The sequence below is a fragment of the Lepus europaeus genome, chromosome 9 (assembly GCF_033115175.1).
Source record: "Lepus europaeus isolate LE1 chromosome 9, mLepTim1.pri, whole genome shotgun sequence".
NCBI classification, from domain to species: domain Eukaryota; kingdom Metazoa; phylum Chordata; class Mammalia; order Lagomorpha; family Leporidae; genus Lepus; species Lepus europaeus.
Window position 1 is genome coordinate 75199114 of NC_084835.1, and position 19109 is coordinate 75218222.

The 19109-nt window shown below is 40.3% G+C and overlaps 1 protein-coding gene across 2 annotated transcripts in view; it reads right to left on the minus strand.

Moving 5' to 3' along the window:
- Window positions 1-313: 313 nt before the first annotated feature.
- Window positions 314-19109, minus strand: part of CHST9 (carbohydrate sulfotransferase 9) — a 250548-nt gene continuing 231752 nt past the window's right edge. The window contains exon 5 of one of the 2 annotated variants that reach the window (XM_062200249.1): window positions 314-1402. In XM_062200249.1, the coding sequence (XP_062056233.1) occupies window positions 314-1402 (1089 nt within the window). Of the gene's footprint in view, window positions 1406-19109 lie in introns of both variants that reach the window. The other variant, XM_062200248.1, reaches the window with a different exon arrangement.

Here is a 19109-nt window from a genome sequence, read left to right on the forward strand (position 1 = left end):
TATCATTGCAAGAGGTTGTTTTAGTTAATGTAATAGCTGGCTAAGTTATTGCTTCACCAATATAATCCATAATGCAAAAGCAGCTTTTCCCAAACATTTTAGAGCACTTCAAATTGTTCACATGTCTTTGTTAAGTGATTTTCCTATAGCTTTGTGCCAAGTGTTGTCATACTATTTGATAAAAATCTTCATTAAATCAAGAAAATTGTACTTAGTTAAGTTTCCTTCATACAGAGAAATATAGGAAAATTATAGTAGCTGTGGTGAGGCCATCATCATTAAGTAAATACAGGGTTTTAGAAATGGTAGCAAGCTATAAAAATGGAGTTGTATAATTAAACATCAAATAGTCCAAGTAATAAAAGTCATGGATTAACTGTCTCTCAGTTCTGGTTAGATCCTTTAAATATTGTCTCACAACTTGAGCATTGGTTCTTTCATCAGAAGAGTGCCTATCTTTAAAGTTTGGAAATTTCAGATCTTTTGGAGCACCAATCAATTGCAAAAAATAATTGGCATCTTCTTCCAAAGTTTCAAATTTTCCTACAAAATCATACTTGATCAAACATGGATAACAGAGTTTGCTGACCTTTTCCCAGTGAATGTCCATTCCCACTGGACGGTGGGAATCCAGTAAATAGTGGATGAACTCTATGAATTTGACTCCAGAGCCATTAATTAATGCTTCTTCACAAACATTTGGTCGGTATTTTTTTATAATTGCCTTTCCGAATACTGGATGGTAATAACTATTGGGATGTTCAAATTTGTCCCTAAACGCTGACACTAATCTTTCCATGGGATCACGAACAAAAACAGCTTTGGTGTAGGTATTTAGGCGAGTGTATATCCCTTTTAAGTCAAAACTATCTAGCTTTTTCAAGTGCTTCCCATAGTGAACAGCATCATGGGAGATGTTGTATGCAGAAGAGGCCAATCCATTTAGGACCATCATAATTCTTTTCCAGTTGGAACATCCAGCTTTTGGTACTTCACAGTACAAGATCTTGTGTTTGTCTTCTACATAGATCCTGGATACCATATGAAAAACATGTGATTGAGGATGACTCACTCCACCATATTTCTTGCAAAATTCCTGTAGGAAAGACCTGCGTTTTTCTTGGGTCACACCAGTTTTCTTCCATTTGTCATCTTTGACTAAACTTTTATTTAAAGGGCGGATATCCAAGGGCCAATTCAGCTCACTGAACTTCTTGAAAAGAGTCTTAGTTCCTTGATGTTTTTCAATCAACTTATTTGTTGGTGACTCCATGATTTTATTCAAAGTTTGATCTCCTCCCTGTGAGTGACTGGTCTTTGTTAAGACCCTAGCAAACCTTTCAGAATTGAGTAGCTTTTCCTTTTTCTCCTTCAGATTCTCAGGCATGTGGAACTCGGTTTTCTGCTAAAATAGAGAAGGAGAAATGTTGAAAACACATTCAGAAGTGTGGGTATATTAGATAAGGAATTTAACATATTTGTTTTAAAATACGATTGAGGAAAGCATATTTTATGTAAGCTGCCATAACAACTTGGCGAGGCATGCTAAATATACATTAAGTAAGCTTCTTCGCAGAAACTACCATGATGAGAAATGGGATTCACAGGATGGTGAGCAAAGGGATTTTTGTTCTGCCTGTAATGCAATGGAATATAACTTCAACACTTCGTGTGTCACTTATTCTTGAGTTATTTGGTATTTTCAAGTACTAATGAAGTTAATACATCTGAATCCAGACACAAAATGTAGCTGTATCTGCATAAAATATTTGAATTTTGGGGGTATACTCTGTAACGCACAGAAGAGTTCCAAGCCACAAATTTAGACCTAAAATTGAAATAATGCTAATTATAAAGTCCTGATGACTACTTTGGTTTCCTAAGCACTCGCAAAAAGTGACTTTTCCCCTGGCAATATTTTATTTTTCTAAATTCATTTATCACAATAGTTTAAGAACTATAATGATAATATTCATGTAGGAGGGCTTCCCTCTTTCCCAAGTGAGGAATGATTAAAGAATCCATAAAAATCCACTTGATATTCTGCTATATAAAATCATATCAAAAGTAGAATGAGATTTTAGTTCTCTTGCTTGAGGACTGAATCAGATCATTTACCATGTCCTCTTCATCTGACTACAGGCTTTCTACAACTCTTGCATTGGCTGGGTAAAAGAAGATGTGGAAGTTGGGATCTTCATGGTGGCATCCTCTGATAGGGACAAAACTTGTAGAATTTGGGCTTTTACTATGGGTTATCAGGGGGCCTTTAGGGGCCCTTGAACAGAGAAGTTACCTGATCTCATTTAAACTTTGTTTTTTAAGGGATTTTCTTTCTTTCTTTTTTTTAAAAAAGTTTACTTATTTATTTGAAAGGCAGAGGCACAGAGAGGCAGAGGCAGAGGCAGAGGCAGAGAGAGAGGTCTCCCATCCACTGGTTCACTCCCCAGGTGGTTGCAACAGGGGAGCTGTGCCAATCCGAAGTCAGGAACTAGGAGCTTCCTCCAGGTCTCCCATGCAGGCACAAGAGCCCAAGGACTTGGGCCATCTTCTACTGCTTTTCCAGGTCATAGCGGAGAACTGGATTGGAAGTGGAGTAACCAGGACTTGAATCACCATACATACGGGATGCTAGCACTGCAAACAGCAGCCTTACCTGCCATGCCACAGTGCCAGCCCCTCCTTTAAACTTGAAAAGAATGATTGTGGAGAAGATTGGAGATAAATTTACAGGACTGACAACATATTATTGGGTAAGTGAAAAATCAATCATACGGTGTGGGAGTGTCACAGTGCTAGAGGTGGAGGAATTGATGAGGGAAAGTTTCCTGTGTTTACCACCATGTCCCCTGTATCTAGAGAGCTCTAATACCTGTAGTAGTTGCAATCAAACACTTGTTGAATGAGTGATGGATTTAGGTCTTGAAGGATGATTATGAATTTTCTAGAAAATTGAACAAGAGAATAGAGGAATGAAGGAATGAAGCACTAGGTGGAGCCAACTCCAGGCACCACTGTGGTCCCTGCACCAGTTGAGTGTGAAGGAACCTTCTTTCTAATGCAAGGACTGACTGAATAACTCCCTGTTCTTCATATACCAACTTGAACAGTCTTGAAATAGCCAAAGCAAATTTTCCCTGTTATTCAGGTTTCAACTTCAAAACCATTTGTTGTCTTCTCCTGCCAGGATGACTTTGAAGCCCCATATACTTCTCTACTCTGATAAATGATTTGCAGCCAAGAAAGTTGTCACCAATAACAAAAACTGACTTTAGGTTTGCAAAATTACTGGGTTACTGGTAGACATACATGGTAAGAGAGGAGTTAGTATGAGCTTCAAATAAAACTAGTACTACATTTCCACAGCTTCTTTTGCTAATGCAACTAAAAACAATAACTTTGTTATTGTTGTTTGAGTAGTAGAAATAACAGTACTTTATTCCAGTGACCTAGAAAACTTCAAATATTCCCAATTGTACATTAATATTCAGAATGCAATTTGTGTCTCCACATATACTCTAATCAGTTCTCTCCTTTGCTCCACACACATAAAAAATCATAAATAAAATCAGCCTTCTACTGTGCCTTCTAGACCTTCTGCTCAGAGGTCACAAATTTGCCATTAGCCTCCAGGGTCTTTTGCAATGTTTTGTCCCATGTCTTTCTCTCAATGAAACTCAATGGCTCCCAAAGCTCTGCTTCCCTCGACTTTCTCAAGTAGATGAAACTTCACTTCCTGGAGCCATGTCACTCAGGCCAGAAACTAGGGGGCTACTTTCTTGCAGCTCATTCTGGCATCCAATAAACTCTCAGCTCCTTGATCATCCCATCATTCCATACTATTTTATTATTATTTTATTTATTTGAATTGGAGGAGAGAGACAGAGAGAGAGAGAGAGAGAGAGAGAGAGAGAGAGATGCTATCTACTGGTTCACTCTCCCCAAAGCCCACTTATGGTTAGAGGACTGAAGCCAGCACTTGTGATACAATCCAGATCCCTCACATGGTGGTGAGGAGCCCAGTTACCTGAGCCATCACCTTTCCTTCCCAGGGTCTGCATTAGCAGGAAGCTGGAGTCAGTAGTTGGAAATGAATATTGAACCCAGACACTCAGATATGGGATGTGGATATCCTAACCAGTATCTTAACTGCTAGACCATATGCCAAAAAACTTTGATCATCTATCTTTCAACAGAAGATTTCTCCATTTTACATAAACCCTGGCTACTACCATGACCTGTCCCACCTTCATCATTTCTCTAATCACCATCATCTAATCATCCAACTCACTATTTTGCAATTTCAATACTTTCACTATGGGATCCAGGCTCTTAGCAGCCAGCATGACTGGCTCTTTAGCTCTCGGTCAGAGGGCCCTATCTAAAGAGGCTTTCCTTGTACATCTTGTCTAAGCCATGTTTTCCCAAGGTTCTCTTCCACAGCACTGAACTTATTTTGTTAATAGAACTAAGCACAATGGGAAATAACTATTCATTTAGTTCTGTGTTGATTTTATTTTACCCACTGCACCTTCATTGCAGAACCGCAGAGGTTTTATCCTTCTTGTTTTATGTACCTGGCACATAGAAGATGGACAATTGTTGAATGAGTAAATGGGATTATAATTTAATGGGGACTTCCGCACAATTATTTTATGACTTTGTTGAAGAATAATAGTATTCACTGAAGGGTCAAGGTTAACTTAGATAAACAACTGACCAATTCTTGTTAAGGTGATGAAAATCTGTGTTTCACAAATTTTTGGCAGAGGAGAAAACAAACAAAATAGGCACATGTGGAGCTGCTCATGCTACAGTGAGTGTGTAGGCTTATAGCCTTCCTTGTCTGCCAAATCAGGTTGGTTCAAAGTAACTCAATGCTCTCTCAGTACCCCTGGAGGGCTTGCCAGCAATTCCCAAGCCTTACAATGACACTTGGAACCCCAGAGTTCATAGTGAGGCTCTGGACTCTCATTTATATCAGCTCACTGCCCCATGTGGGGACCAGAGAACTGGAATGCAACAAAGAAAATGAAAGCAAGACAAAACAAAGCAAAAAAAAAAAAAAAAAAAAAAAACTCTGAAGACTTCCTCCTATCCTCTCCAGAAGAGGAACCCAGAAAATATGGTGGATTTGAGTATTTCAGTAAGAAGAGTTAGAACTTGGATAAAGAGTGATGATGCATCAACCTTTGCAAACATCAGATGAAATGCCTTTCCTGTTTGTCCACTTCTCTTTGCTGGAAGACTATGTTCACAAAGCAAATTTCTAATGCATGGGGGCCAGGTTCATCACTCAGTATAAATTAGATGTTAGTCTCCTGTTATTCAGTGCTAAGCAGCTTCCTTTACTTTGATCATAATCGAGACATTGGAAAAAGGTTAATTCTCTAAAGTAATGACACTGACACCTAATAACCCCTCTTGGATGGTCACCAGACCTTCTCTTAGACCCCCTCCTCTTGCTGTTACTCATCTTATAAAAGCTGTTATTAGGAAATGGTTAACTCCTCCCCCCATACTTACTCTAATTCCACTTCCCTTCCAATCATGGAAAAGGTTTTCTAGGACTGACAGGTTTGGATTACTAAAATCAAATTTAATAACACTTTAAGTTTGAAGCTTGTACCTATGAATTTCCATCACCATAATCATAATGAGAAAAATAATAACTATAACATAATAGAAAGAATAAATCTTATGTTTACATTTTCCTTGGGGTCTATTCTGATTGTCTATAAAGCAAACACTTACAAAGCCCTCCATGAGTGGCTCCTCTTGAGCACTTTTTTTTTTTTATTTCTGAAATGGTCCATGACTTTCTGGTTACCCACTCTTAAAAATCAGAAAGTAAATTGGTTACTTTACATATCATAATGCTTCTTTATTTTATCTTTTAAGATGTATTATCTTCTAATTGGATATTCTTTCATATCCTCCTAATTAACCTCTCTGCAAATTATTATGAAATCAGTCTGCTCTAAATATTTTATTTTCCACCCCTTAACATTTTGGATTGGTTCCACTAGATAGCAACCAAGTTCTAGTTCCTTGACTGGCACTCAGCCTGGCGCTGCCATGCCCCTTCTCACTTTGTCCTCTGCCTATCTCTAGACACATATTCTGACCTTCACTTGCTGTCTGGGTGTCAACACCCTTACTCATATAACCTCTCCCCTTTCTTGGAACTTTCAAAATCTTCTAAGTCAATATAAAAATTAGACATTCTCCAAGAAAAACATCCATGTCTCTAGTACATGATTCTGCTCCTTTCAAACCAACTTCAGTACTTATTCTGTACCACCTGAGTGGCAAGTAATTTTACTCCAGTTTCCATTGTTATCTGATTTTCCTGTTGTGAAGCCCTTTTAACCACAGCTAAATTGAAAGCTATAGCAGAAAGCTATAGTTCTCCACAAATACCTTTAAAGAGAGGATATTCCACAGTTAGTTGAAAGAAATATAACTACAAATGAAAATAAAATGATGTTCAAAGCAGCCTAATGGAAAATATGTGGAGTATGCCTTAACTCTGCATTACATTTGAAAACCTCATTCTAGTATCAAATATTCCTCTTCCATAAAATCTTCTCTGATTCTTGACATGGAAATGAATTGCCTTTTCTTTCTCCATACAAGTCCTTGGGAGTTTGATGCATATCAGCTGAGTAATATGCCAGGGATGGTGTTGGAGAGAAGATAAGTGTGGTCCTCACTCACATGCCCTCATAATAAAAAGTGGAAAATGGAAATTAATGAAAAGTGGACAAATGGAATTAAAAGATAAATTTATTTTGGTGCAAAAATCAAAATACATGCAAAGATTTTTTTTCATAATATGCATTTTTCTATGAACTTTATGGAAGACCTCTCAAATGCATGGATTTCAAAATTATTTTGCACCAAAGTAAACTAATCTTTTAATTACATTTCCATGAACTTTTTGAAGTATCTTTGTATATTAATTAAATAATTGCACAATGAGTTACTCTATGACCAAAGTGGCAAAGACTCCAGAAGTGTGCTAGGAGAGCAGAAATGGGGCATAGGATGTAAAGATAAGACTAGCTCAGTTTGAGTGTTAAGCCCTCTGTTGAGCACTTTTTATGTTAACAGCTGTTGCTGTAGTTGTGTAGGTAACTGTCTCTCCAATTTATCCTAACTCTATTAAATATCACCATGAAGTTTTATAGATCTGTATTGCTCTCACTAGCATCAGAAACAGTATTTGGCATGAATAACATATATTTGAATGTGTTTGAAGTAAAGAATCAATATCATTGTGATACTGCTCATTAATCAGGCAACTAACACGTAATGGTTTTATGTTGTCGACTAGTGTTATACTTCTCTAAGACTTTATCTGCCAGTGTAGCAATGATGGAAACTATGACTTGAAGAGTTTGATCACTTATTCTTTCAACACACATATATTGAAATACTACTCTATGCTATGTTATGCCAACAAGGATGAAATATGTGTGAAAACAAGGATTTGACAGATATTTGTGGCCTCTTGAGGAAACCAAAGTTTAACTGGGTTGATAAATATAGACAGTTTTATGGAAAAAAAAACTCTGATGATTGTCATAAAGAATGGATGCATTGGGTATCTGGGGAACAAAGAAAAGAGCGCTTATTGTTCTGAAGAGATTATTGGGAACAAATTTCCTAAAGAGGTGAAGCCTGAGAAAATTATGGGAGAATGAATGGCCATCTGGGAGATAGGTGAGCCAGGCATTGAAAGGACTGTGTCTGCTGACATGTAGTGCACTGGGAGGCCAGATATAGACTAGTGGCAAAGGCAAGTAGGGCTAGGAGTCATTCTGGGAGGACCAGGACCCATGTAAGAGTCTGCATGTCACCTTTTGGAGGCAGATTCATGACACAGAATGAACATTCCAACAAACAGTGGAAGTTGATCTTTGGGGAAGGAGGATCACCTGGAAGACACTTGGGATTGTCCATCAGGAATTCTTAGAAGAGTAACAAAGACAAAGTGGTCAGAATGAAGCTGAAGGGAATTTCTTGAGACCAGCTTAGGACACTGATCAAATTGGAAGAGTGAGGATGAAGGAAAAATAAAGAATGGCTCCCCATTCTCAGAGATAAGAAATGGAGTAGCAGGTACAATGGGAGGTTGGGAGGCTATGGGAGTGGGTGTGAGTCCTCACTGTCTTCCATTTCAGACCTCTTGAGTTTGAAGTCCTTTGAGAGAGTTGGGGGTACACCTCAGCACTCAAAAGCTGGGTTTCCAGAGTTGGAAGCTGAGAGAAAGTGTGTGGGACTCAAAGGCACTACTTTAAGGCAACAGCAATGATGACGACAAATGCCTGCTGTTTACTGAGTGCCTGCTATGTGCTGAACACAGCACACACTGCCACCTACTGCCATGTTCATCTTCCATTTTCATTTACTGATGAAAAAACAAGAGTCTCAAAAATATTAAGTAACTGTTTAAGATACGCAACTTGAAAAAGGGACAATTCATGAGCTCAAAGTGTTGTTCTCTCATTTTACCGTATAGAGGAGAGGGGAATCCAGGCAGGAATTGGAGGACTGGGAGAATATTCACCACTGGAAGAATAAGAAAGCAGAGTAGGGGCCTGGGAAAGGGACCACAGATGCCTGGGTTGATGTGCAAATAAGTGTTCTCTTCTGAGTTCTTATTTTAAAATGTAATTTAATTTATTTTTTATTTCCTCAGGATTTTTATATATTTTTGATTAACATGTAATAACTATACATATTTATGGGGCACAGTGTGATATTTCAAGAATTTATATAGCACACACTGATTAAATCATGATTCTTTGCATTTCTATCTTACTGTTTCTTTATAATTGTAGGCAATTGTAAAGTTCTAGTTCTTCAAATATAGAATAGTTTATTGTGAACTTCAGTCACCCCGTTGTGCTGTGGGACACTAGAGCATACTCGTTCTCTTTAACTGTGTTTTGATATCCTTTCTGCCCCAACCCTGCCCAATCTCTAGCAATCACTATTATACTTTTAGAGCAACTTTTCTCTCATTAAGTTCCACACGTGAGAGAGAATGTGTGGTTATCTTTCTGTGCCTGATTTGTCCCACTTAACCTAATGATTTCCAGATCTAGCTCTGCCACTTCTGGGCATGTATCCAAAGGAAATGAAATCAGCCTATCAAAGAGATACCTGCACTCCCATGTTTACTGGAGCATATTTCACAATAGACAAGCTTTGGAATCAACCTAGGTGCCCACTGAAAGAAGAATATATAAAAAAATTGAGTATACATCCCACCCCACACATGCACACCCACACCCACACCCACACCCACACACAAAGGGTGCTTCAAAAGTTTGTGAAACAATGGAATTAATTTTAAAAATAGGGGACTGGCATTGTGGAGTTGCCAGTAAAGCCATGGTCTGCGACACCAGCATCTCATATGGGCGTTGGTTTGTGTTCCAGCTGCTCTACTTTTGATCCAGCTCCCTGCTAATGGCCTGGAAAAGCAGTGGCCTGGTCCAGCCCTGGCCATTGTTGCCATCTGCAGATTGAAACAGCAGATGGAAGATCTCTCTGTCTCTCTCTCTTTGTAACTCTGACTTTAAAATAAATACATAAATAAATATTTTAAAAAGTTTATTTGGTTCAAAAATTTTGAAATCCATTAATACAAGAAGTCATGAAGTATCCTTGTATTATTCAGTCATAAAGAAGAAGAAAATTCTGTTATTTGCAACCAAATGGGTGGGAAAGGAGGCCACTGTGGTTTGAATTCTTTAAAGGCTGAGCATTCTGTCTTTTTGCATGTACAGGACAAGTCAGGTGGTCCTATAATTCTACTCTGCCTCAGAGATACAATAGGAAAAATTATGGATAAGACCCAAAATCTCTGACTCAAAATCCAATGGTCATGAAAATGTGACAGCTCCACTAGCAGTTGGAGAGCTTGATGGGGATTTAAATTTGAGTTGTAAGAACAAGTTTAAATTTCTAGTTTCTCCTGAAAATGACAGATATTCTATGAAAAGCAGGGTGCAGCCCCTGGCATGTGACTGTGGGTAGATTTCTCAGCCTCACAGAGACTCAATTACTTTATCAGAAAAGTGGGGATAACAGTAATCAGTATCTCAAAATGGGTCAGATTAAATGAGTTAGCATAAGCAAAATACTTATCAAAGCATCTGGCACATAATAAGTGATGGGATTTTGATCAACTTTCAGGAGCACTTTATTTGCTTTCAGCTGGAAGAACCATTTGGTTTTACAAACTTGAAACCTGGTACTTGGGCAATTATGTGTGTTGTCTATGTGTCTTTCATGCTGACTACAGATTTGTGTTGATGGCATCTTTTCTGAGAGTGTCCTAAACATTGCAGAATGTATCTGTCCTAGAGGGCTATGGTGGGTAATTAACAAATTTGACAAGGATAGTATTAGCGATTAAATTGTGCTTTTCTTCCCTTCATATCTTTTAGTTTTGACATCTTGCTATTTAAATTTTATAACATTACTTTTAATAGTGTCTTTTGTGACTTATATTGAATTGAGACAAGAGTACCATCATGAAGACTAAACCTCTAGTAGTTAATAGGATTAATGGTGAATGTTGGTGGGATGCTGGTGACTCAATACTCTCTAGTACTATAAGTTAGTGCCTGGTCTGTCTAGGCCATGGCTATTCCTCTCACATCCTAATTCAAGGGCTTCAGAAGCTGACTGCAGAGTTATGGAGGGGCTCCATTCCCAACAGACACTGGGGACAATTGGGAAGCATATGAGTATAGACGCCTAATATCCCATGCCGTCTACCCCCATCTCTCTATATTCTCATCCTCTACTCTTCTACCTTCAGTTATTCATTGAACAAATGTTTCCTGAAGATTAACTGTGGGCCGGTGCAGCGGCTCACTAGGCTAATCCTCCGTCTTGCGGCGCCGGCACACGGGGTTCTAGTCCCGGTCGGGGCACCGATCCTGTCCCGGTTGTCCCTCTTCCAGGCCAGCTCTCTGCCTATGGCCTGGGAAAGCAGTGGAAGGTGACCCAAGTCCTTGGGCCCTGCACCCGCATGGGAGACCAGAAGAAGCACCTGGCTCCTGCCATCGGATCAGCGCGGTGCGCCGGCTGCAGTGCGCCTACCGCGGCGGCCATTGGAGGGTGAACCAACGGCAAAAAGGAAGACCTTTCTCTCTGTCTCTCTCTCACTGTCTACTCTGCCTGTCAAAAATAAATAAATAAATAGAAAGAAAGAAAGAAAGAAAGAAAGAAAGAAAGAAAGAAAGAAAAAGAAAAAAAAAAGAAAAAAAAGGTTAACTGTGTGCCAGGCACTGGGTTGATGTTGGAGGTGTAGGTAACAAGACAGACTAGGTCTCTTAGTCCCTTGGTCTCTGATCTTAGGAAGCAGACTCAAGTGTCAGGGGAGAGGAGGAAGAAACACACAAGAAAACCAAGTTTCACCACACTTACAGTAGGTGTTAGGACAGAAGAAGGATGAGATGCTAAGGGAGTGTAGAAGAGGGGTGTCTAATACTGGCTCAGAGGTGAAGGAGAAAGGGTGTGCCACACAAAATCAATTCCATTACCCTCCTCTGGGACTTATTTCCTCTCCCTTGAGTGTTCATGTTCATTTTATATGCCTAGATAAAAGGCTGGGGGCATAGAGCAAACTGATATAATCACCACATCAACCCAAACATGAGATAAAGATATGCTCATTTTATAGAAGAAAAGTCTCAAGGCCAGACAATTAAAATAATTTGCCCAAATTAACACCATTATTGCTAGAGCTGTGCTTAAAACCTCTGTCTCAGTTGTGGCTGGCTTATTTAGCTTCATTGTACATCAAGCAACCTGTTCCTTGCTTAATGCCCATTAAATGCACTGATGCAGAGAAAACACCAGGCTTATGCTTGTCACAAGAAAGAATGGTAGTCAATAATCTGGATTTTTTTAATAACCTGGATTTTTGAATCACAGAATTGGTGTTGTGCTCCTAGTCTACTAGACTTGATTAACTTATTTTGTTTTTCTAAGCTTTAATTTCCTTGTCTTTGCAATGGAGATAACAATAACATCTACCTCTTAGAGTGATTAAATTACAGGAGATGAATGTAGTGATTGCTTAACACAAAGTATGTTCTCAATAAATATTAGGTACTTTTATTGATTTAGTCAATGACTATTTACTGAGCAACTCCTATGTAACAAGAAATTTCTAGGTAAATATTAGTGTTTTTCCTCTGCTATTTTCATTTCTTCTTCCTCTTTCTTCTTTTGACACTTAGCAAGGAGTGTATTTAGAGTCCATGATAAATACTCAGTAGCAACAAAGATGAGCAGAAGAAGGAAGGATGAAGACAACAGAATCAGAAATGCAAAAGGAAAAAAAAAATCAACTCAAATGGAGGCAAAAGCAAAGAAAGAAATCAGAAGGCAGAACAATTACGGGTAGTGGAAAAGAATAGTGAACTCTATAGGGTAAAGAGAGAAACTAAAGAATTGTAGCCCTCTTCAAGCCATGACCTCTAAAATATTTAAACTGTTTAAACACAAAACAGTTGTTATGTAGTAAGGCTATTCAAGTGGTCTAGCAAGCTAATTTCTATGGTTACCTTAGAGGCAAGGATTGAAATTATGGTTTTATTTGCTAGTTCTTTCAATTTTGTATTTCATTTCATTCTTTTTTCTTGAAGCCAAACAAGCTTAAAATATGAGGGTTGGAGTTGTAACATATTATGAATATCAAGGGGAAATTTCTATTTAAAATAGTGCTGTTTTCCGATTTGGCAAGATCATCAGAAACTGAAAACAGACATAACTTTACTGTATATAAGCAGATAAAGTCTCTACCTAAGGGGTTCAATATGCTTTTAAAATTTTTCAATTTATTTTTATTTTGACAGAGTTATAGACAGTGAGAGAAAGACAGAGAGAAAGGTCTTCCTTCCGTTGGTTCTCTTCCCCAAATGGCCGCTATGGCTGGCTCTGCACCAGCCCGAAGCCAGGAGCCAGGTGCTTCTTCCTGGTCTCCCATGCGGGTGCAGGGGCCCAAGCACCCTGACCACCCTCCACTGTCCTCCTAGGCCACAGGAGAGAGCTGGACTGGAAGAGGAGCAACCTGGACTAGAACCTGGTGCCCATATGGGATGCCAGCACTGCAGGCAGAGGATTAGCCAAGTGAGCCATGGTGCCAGCCCCTCAATATGCTTTTAAAGATGCATCATTCAATCTTCTAAGTTTTATAGGAAAAGGAAAGCCATTCTTTCATTTTCAAATTTACAGATGAGGAGAGGGATCTGTGTTTTGATACAGTGGGTTAAACCACTACTTGCAATACTAGTATCCCATTTCAGATCACCGGTCTGAGTCCTAGCTGCTCTGCTTCTGATCCAACTTCCTGCTAATGTGCCTAGGAAGGCAGCTGATGATGGCCCAATTCCTTGGGCCCCTGTCACCCATATGGAAGACCCAGATGGAATCGCTAGCCCAGTTCTTGCTATTGTGGCCATTTGTGAAGTACACCATGGATGGAAGATCTCTCCCTCACTTTCTGTATCTCCATCTCTGATGCTCTGCCTTTCAAATAAATAGATAAATAAATCCTTTGAAAAACAAATTTAGGGAGGCTTGTGTAATGACTTGTCCAACTTTGCTCTATCAAGCCAATGGGAGAAGTCAGGAATATTGTCAATTTCTCAAACCTGACTCAGTAAATTTTATTTAGCAGAATATCTGGATTCTAAAAGAAACTCAAAACTTTAATGAGGAGCTGAAACTTGATAAATGAAATACATTTAAAATATTTAGTCCTGACTATTTTATCTCTTGTGTTGTGTCTGTATAGTTAAGCATACATAGGCAAAATCCAATCACTTACATTTGACATAAAGGAAGTAAATTAAATTAAGTTTGATTATGAGGATTTTAATGTTTCACTGGAATTTTAGATATCTAGTGGATTTGGGATATGATTCTTAATATCTCCAGTGTTTAGTTGTTTTTTTAAAGATTTATTTATTTATTTATTTGAAAGGCAGAGTTACAGAGAGGCAGAGTCAGAGAGAGAGAGAGAGGTCTTCCATCCACTGATTCACTCCCAATTGGCCACAGCAGCCAGAACTGTGCTGATCTGAAGCCAGAAGCCAGGAGCCAGGAGCTTCTTCCAGGTCTCCCACGTGGGTGCAAGGGCCCAAGCACTTGGACCATCTTCTACTGCTTTCCGAGGCATAGCAGAGAGTGGATGGGAAGTGGAGCAGCCAGGACTTGAACCGGCACCCATATGGGATGCCAGCACAGCCGGTGGCAGCTTTACCCACTATGACACAGCACCAGCTCCCAGTGTTTAGTTTTCTAAAATTAGTAATACTTGGCCAGTTTCTTCTCTCCTTGTGTTTAATATGTACACCAAAAATAATGTGCATATCTGAGTGGGTTCTGGACAGCAAGTGGAGGAGGCCCTTTTCTCTGACACTTTGTTCTATAGTGTATCTGTTAGACAAAGTTCCTGTTCTTGTTTTCAGGGGTATGGTAGGGAGGAAGAAATCTGTTTTCCTGAGTTGCAATGCCTAACTGTAAAGTTTTATTTTGGGGGGAAGAAGTGCTCACGGGGCATTGCTTTATCAAACACAAGCTTTTCATAGGCAAGGAGATTGAGACCCTGAGGTGACACTGCAATTGAGGGCTGACAAGAGTTCACATGGGCAAGAGACATGAATCAGCTCTGGGGGAAGGAGCTGGGGTGTTCCTAGGGGATGGAGAGTGGAAGTGCAAGAGAAAAGGAACTGTAAGGTCAGGTGGCTGGGCAGATTAGCAAAATATAAAAACAGTGAATTTAGGGCCAGATCAATGAGGTCCTATACCTATTAGTTGGGTGATTTTAGGACAGTGTCTTCATTTGTTTTTCCCTAGAAGCAGATCCCTAGTCAAGTGGTTTGAGTGTAAGTGGTTAATTTGGTGTTGAAGCCAGTAAACTCTGTAGGAGAGGAGGGGTGATAGAGAGGAAAGGGAAGGAAGAGACTAATAGGGTGAGTTATCAAGCAAGTTAGCATAATGGGAACAGGAGCTGAAACCTGTGGAGGAACTCTCAGTATCGACACAGTACACTTGCCCTAGAGGTACTTCAGTGAATCCCATCAGCTGCTGTTGAAATCTTCTGGGGAGAGATTCTAGCCTGCTCTGCAGGCAGGTTGGGTGGGCTTGTTAAGGCAGTCACAGGCTCAAGCAGTCAGCTGGATGTCTGGCCAGAGTGCAAGGAGATATTAGGAGATGAAGGCCTATGGGGAAGACAGAGCTGGTGCTATGCAGGAAATCAGTTCATATTACTGATTCATAGCTTTCTTATGTTTAACATGAGAGTTTTAATAAACATTCTGGTTAATGCTACTCTTAGGGTCATTGGTTACTATTCTCACCCTGTCTTTTATACTACAGTGTCTAAGTGTTTAAAGCAGGTTATAGTGCAACAAATGAAGGCCTTCAGCAACCAGGTGGTCAACCAAATGCTGCTATGGGAATATACTCCCCAACCAGAAGACAGCGGCTTGAGACATCGCCCCATGTCAGCAGGAAGTAGCTCTAAAGACAGATCATCGTCCCTCTACCCATCCTGGACTTTTGGAACTAATGTAATCCCATACAAACCCTGCTTTATAAAAAAAAAGGGGGGGTGGGAAATGTTAGGAAACTGGGGCAGTTTTAGCCAGGTGGCTGCATTGCCCAATCACCTGAGCCAGGCTCCACCCCATCCTAATAGGATTCGCTGCTCCTGCTTCCCTGCCCCACCCTCAGGCGAAGTTTTAAAAGGGCCTGTTTCTGAACACTTGCTCTCTTGGTTCTTCTCTCCTGTGCTCTCTCCTCTCTTGGCTCATCTCTCTATCTTCTCTCCTCTGTCTCTCTCTCTCTTATACTCTTTCTCTCTTTCCTTCGCTGCCCCTTCACTCGGGTCTGTAGGGTATTCCCCAATAAACCCTTTCCCTTAAAAAAAAAAAAAATTCTGGGACATGTTGGTATGGAAGCAATGACATTTGTTGAGATCTAAGATCTCAATCTATCTTACCCTGGTAAGAAATCCCAATTGAAAGTGTCCATGTTGGGTATCTATACACACAAAATAAGGTTGAGAAAAGGAATACCTTATAACCTTGTATAATCCTAGTCCTCTGAGCTGACCTAGCCTGTGTAGATTTATAAGAATTCTCTTGCTCAGAAAATGCAGTTCTGTGACCTAGCACTGACTTTGGACAGGAGGCCTCCAGACCATTTTACCAAGGGCTATGCTGAAATTTCCACCTTCCCATTCTGAAATTCTGATGGTAGCGCAGAGGAGTCTTTTTGAAAATTAATTAGATAAATAAAAGTATAAGTTTCTAGCACAATGCCTGATATATTGTGCCTGACATTTATGAGTAGTAGTTTTTTTTTTTCCCAAAATGTTGATATATGCTGTGTCTGTCTGTCTGCTCTGATTTTCTCTCAATACAGGTCTATCATCTGTAATGCTGCCTTTTCAACCACAGGGCAACAGGCACTGTGTACATAGTGATAGAGTGGATACTAATTCAATTAGGAGTGAACAACTGACCCAAAAGCAGCTTCTCCATAGGCAAGATGGTAAACTGGGAAGGTGCCTGGGGCAAGAGACACTACCCAAGTTGGTGGAGAGTAACTTATAATCAGTTAGTACATCTCTCCCATAGGATCTAGAGTGGGGAATATGGAGAGGCTTGGCCAGTTACTGAGAGCGAGAATGAGAGTGAGAGAGAGTGAAAAGCTTAGCAGAATAAATGTCCAAGAGAATATCTAAGTAAAGAATCATAGTGGAACTGGGATTTTAGCATGAGTAGGAACCCAGTCCCAGGGCTTGTTTTTTCCCCACCCATTGCCTACTAGACTAAAGCCACGTAAGCCCTATGAGCAGCAGTGCCAGGTATGAGAGCCACAGGACTCTGGCAGAAAGACACACCATTGCTCTCATTTGGTTAAGCCTTTGCTAGCCAGAGATCAGATTTGCCTGTGTCAGCACCTTTGAGTGACACACACACCCTTCTGGTTTATGTCGTCTGCATATTTGACAACTTAGCTTCAACCAAGGCAGCCTCCCCAGAGTCTGCCTAAACCCTCGGTCAAGAGCAAGCAGTCCACACTTTGGTATTTCCCTAGGATGCCTGGGCTGTAAGCCAGGAAGGAAAGTTTGCCTGTGACACTGGATCATGCTTTGGAGAGCCAAGGCTATGCTGAGAGGGGCTTCTTTACAGCATTTCTGTTTGAGGAATAACACAAAGGAAGAATAGGAGACATAGAGCAGCAGCAAAGCATGATAGAGGCTTCAGGGGCACAGAGTAGGTTGTGCCATGAAGGGTTAGGGTAAACAGAGCTCTAATGAAACAAAATGATGGGCAAATGGATATTTGCAAGGGCTTATCTATTCATACATTCAGATACATTTTCATAATTTTATTAGTATTCTTTCATTAATTCTAAATTTTTAAGATTTTGGAGGCTTCCAAAATGGGTTGTCTCTTCTGGAGACTTGTACTTGATTTGTCAGTGAAATGGCTACTAGAAGTAGCCATGGCCATGACCAGGGCCTCTGTTTTTGTTTCTTTTTTTCTTGCAAGGGCAGGAATGAGCTGCACTGATCCTGGCCTCGGTGGTGGTCGTGGTGGGGCCAAGGGGAACAGTGAAGAATCTTCAGTGTCTGGCCAATGTCATTCCCCAGAGTCCTTGTGGACAAGGGAGGATCACAGAGGGTGCCTGCCACCTGCAGCCCACAGCCAGTAAGTGCAATCCTGCAACTGCCAAAGAAGAGGGGAGCTTGGGGGCACTCTAGTCCTTTCTGTTACTTCCTTTAGCCAGAGCTCCTTAAACCCTAGGACAGCAATGCCAACTGTCAGAACTGCAAAAGATTGTCAGGGGTTTGTGTTGACATTCAACCTCAATGATTTGTATGTGTGTGTGTGTGTGTGTAAAGATTTATTTATTTATTTGAAAGTCAGAGTTACAGAGAGGAAGAGAGAAGCAGAGATGGAGATCTTCATCTGCTGGCTCATGCCCCAGATGGCTGCAAAAGCCAGGGGCTGAGCCAGGGTGAAACCAGGAACCAGGGGCTTCATCTGGGTGGCTGGTGCTGAAACACCTGGGCCATCTTTTCACTGCTTTCCCCAGGCCATTAGCAGGGAGGTGGATTAGAAGTGGACCATTCAGGACTCGAACCAGCATCCTTATGGGATGCTGGCATCACAGGCAGCAGCTTTCCCTGTGACACCACAATGCTGGCCCCTATCTTTTATATTGAGGCACTGATAGACAGGATTCCACCTGATCTGATTTTTACAGACACAGATATATAAAGAAGCAAGAATAATTCTCTTAAAGTCCAGAAAACACTGTATCATCACCTCCCTTTCTTGCTATAATTCTGTAATCTGCTTCTTGGAAGGAACAAACACATCTTGGCATTTCTTGATAAAAAGTCACATTACAGTTTATTAATCCACCTGGTCCTCATACAAGGGAAAATGGATGGTTCACAGCAGTGGGAGATAATAAGTAAACAAATGGATGAACAAGGAACATTTAGATGGTTCTGAGTGTGATGCCAACGTTATTAAACAAAGTGACATGGAAGAGTATAAGTGTCAGAGGACAAGTAGGGGAGGTACATTAAAAAGATGTCCATGGACAGGGATAGATCTTGCCTATCCATGGAGGAACTAATTAAGCTAAAGTCCAAATGCAAGAAGGAAACCAAGATCTGAGAGTGCAGCTTGTCAGGCATGGAGAAGGGGTGCAAAAGAGTCTTGCATGGCCATGAGCCTGGACAGGTAGAAGGACAGAGAACAGAAAAGGTTTGGTTGTTGCATGAGTGGGAAGGGCGGGGACACAAAATGAAGTCAAAGAGGAGGATAGGTTTACTTCCTAGGAATATCATGTCATGTTAAGAACTGTACATTTTATCAGAAATGTAATATAAACTCCTAGGGGTTTTAAACAGGAGGGTCACATGGTGTGACTTATATTTGATAAAACTCACTCTGCCAGCCAAGTGGAAAATGGACTCAATGCTGGTACGAATGGAAGCAGGAGAAAAATCAGAAGAGCCCCAAGAGACATTGAAAGCTGGC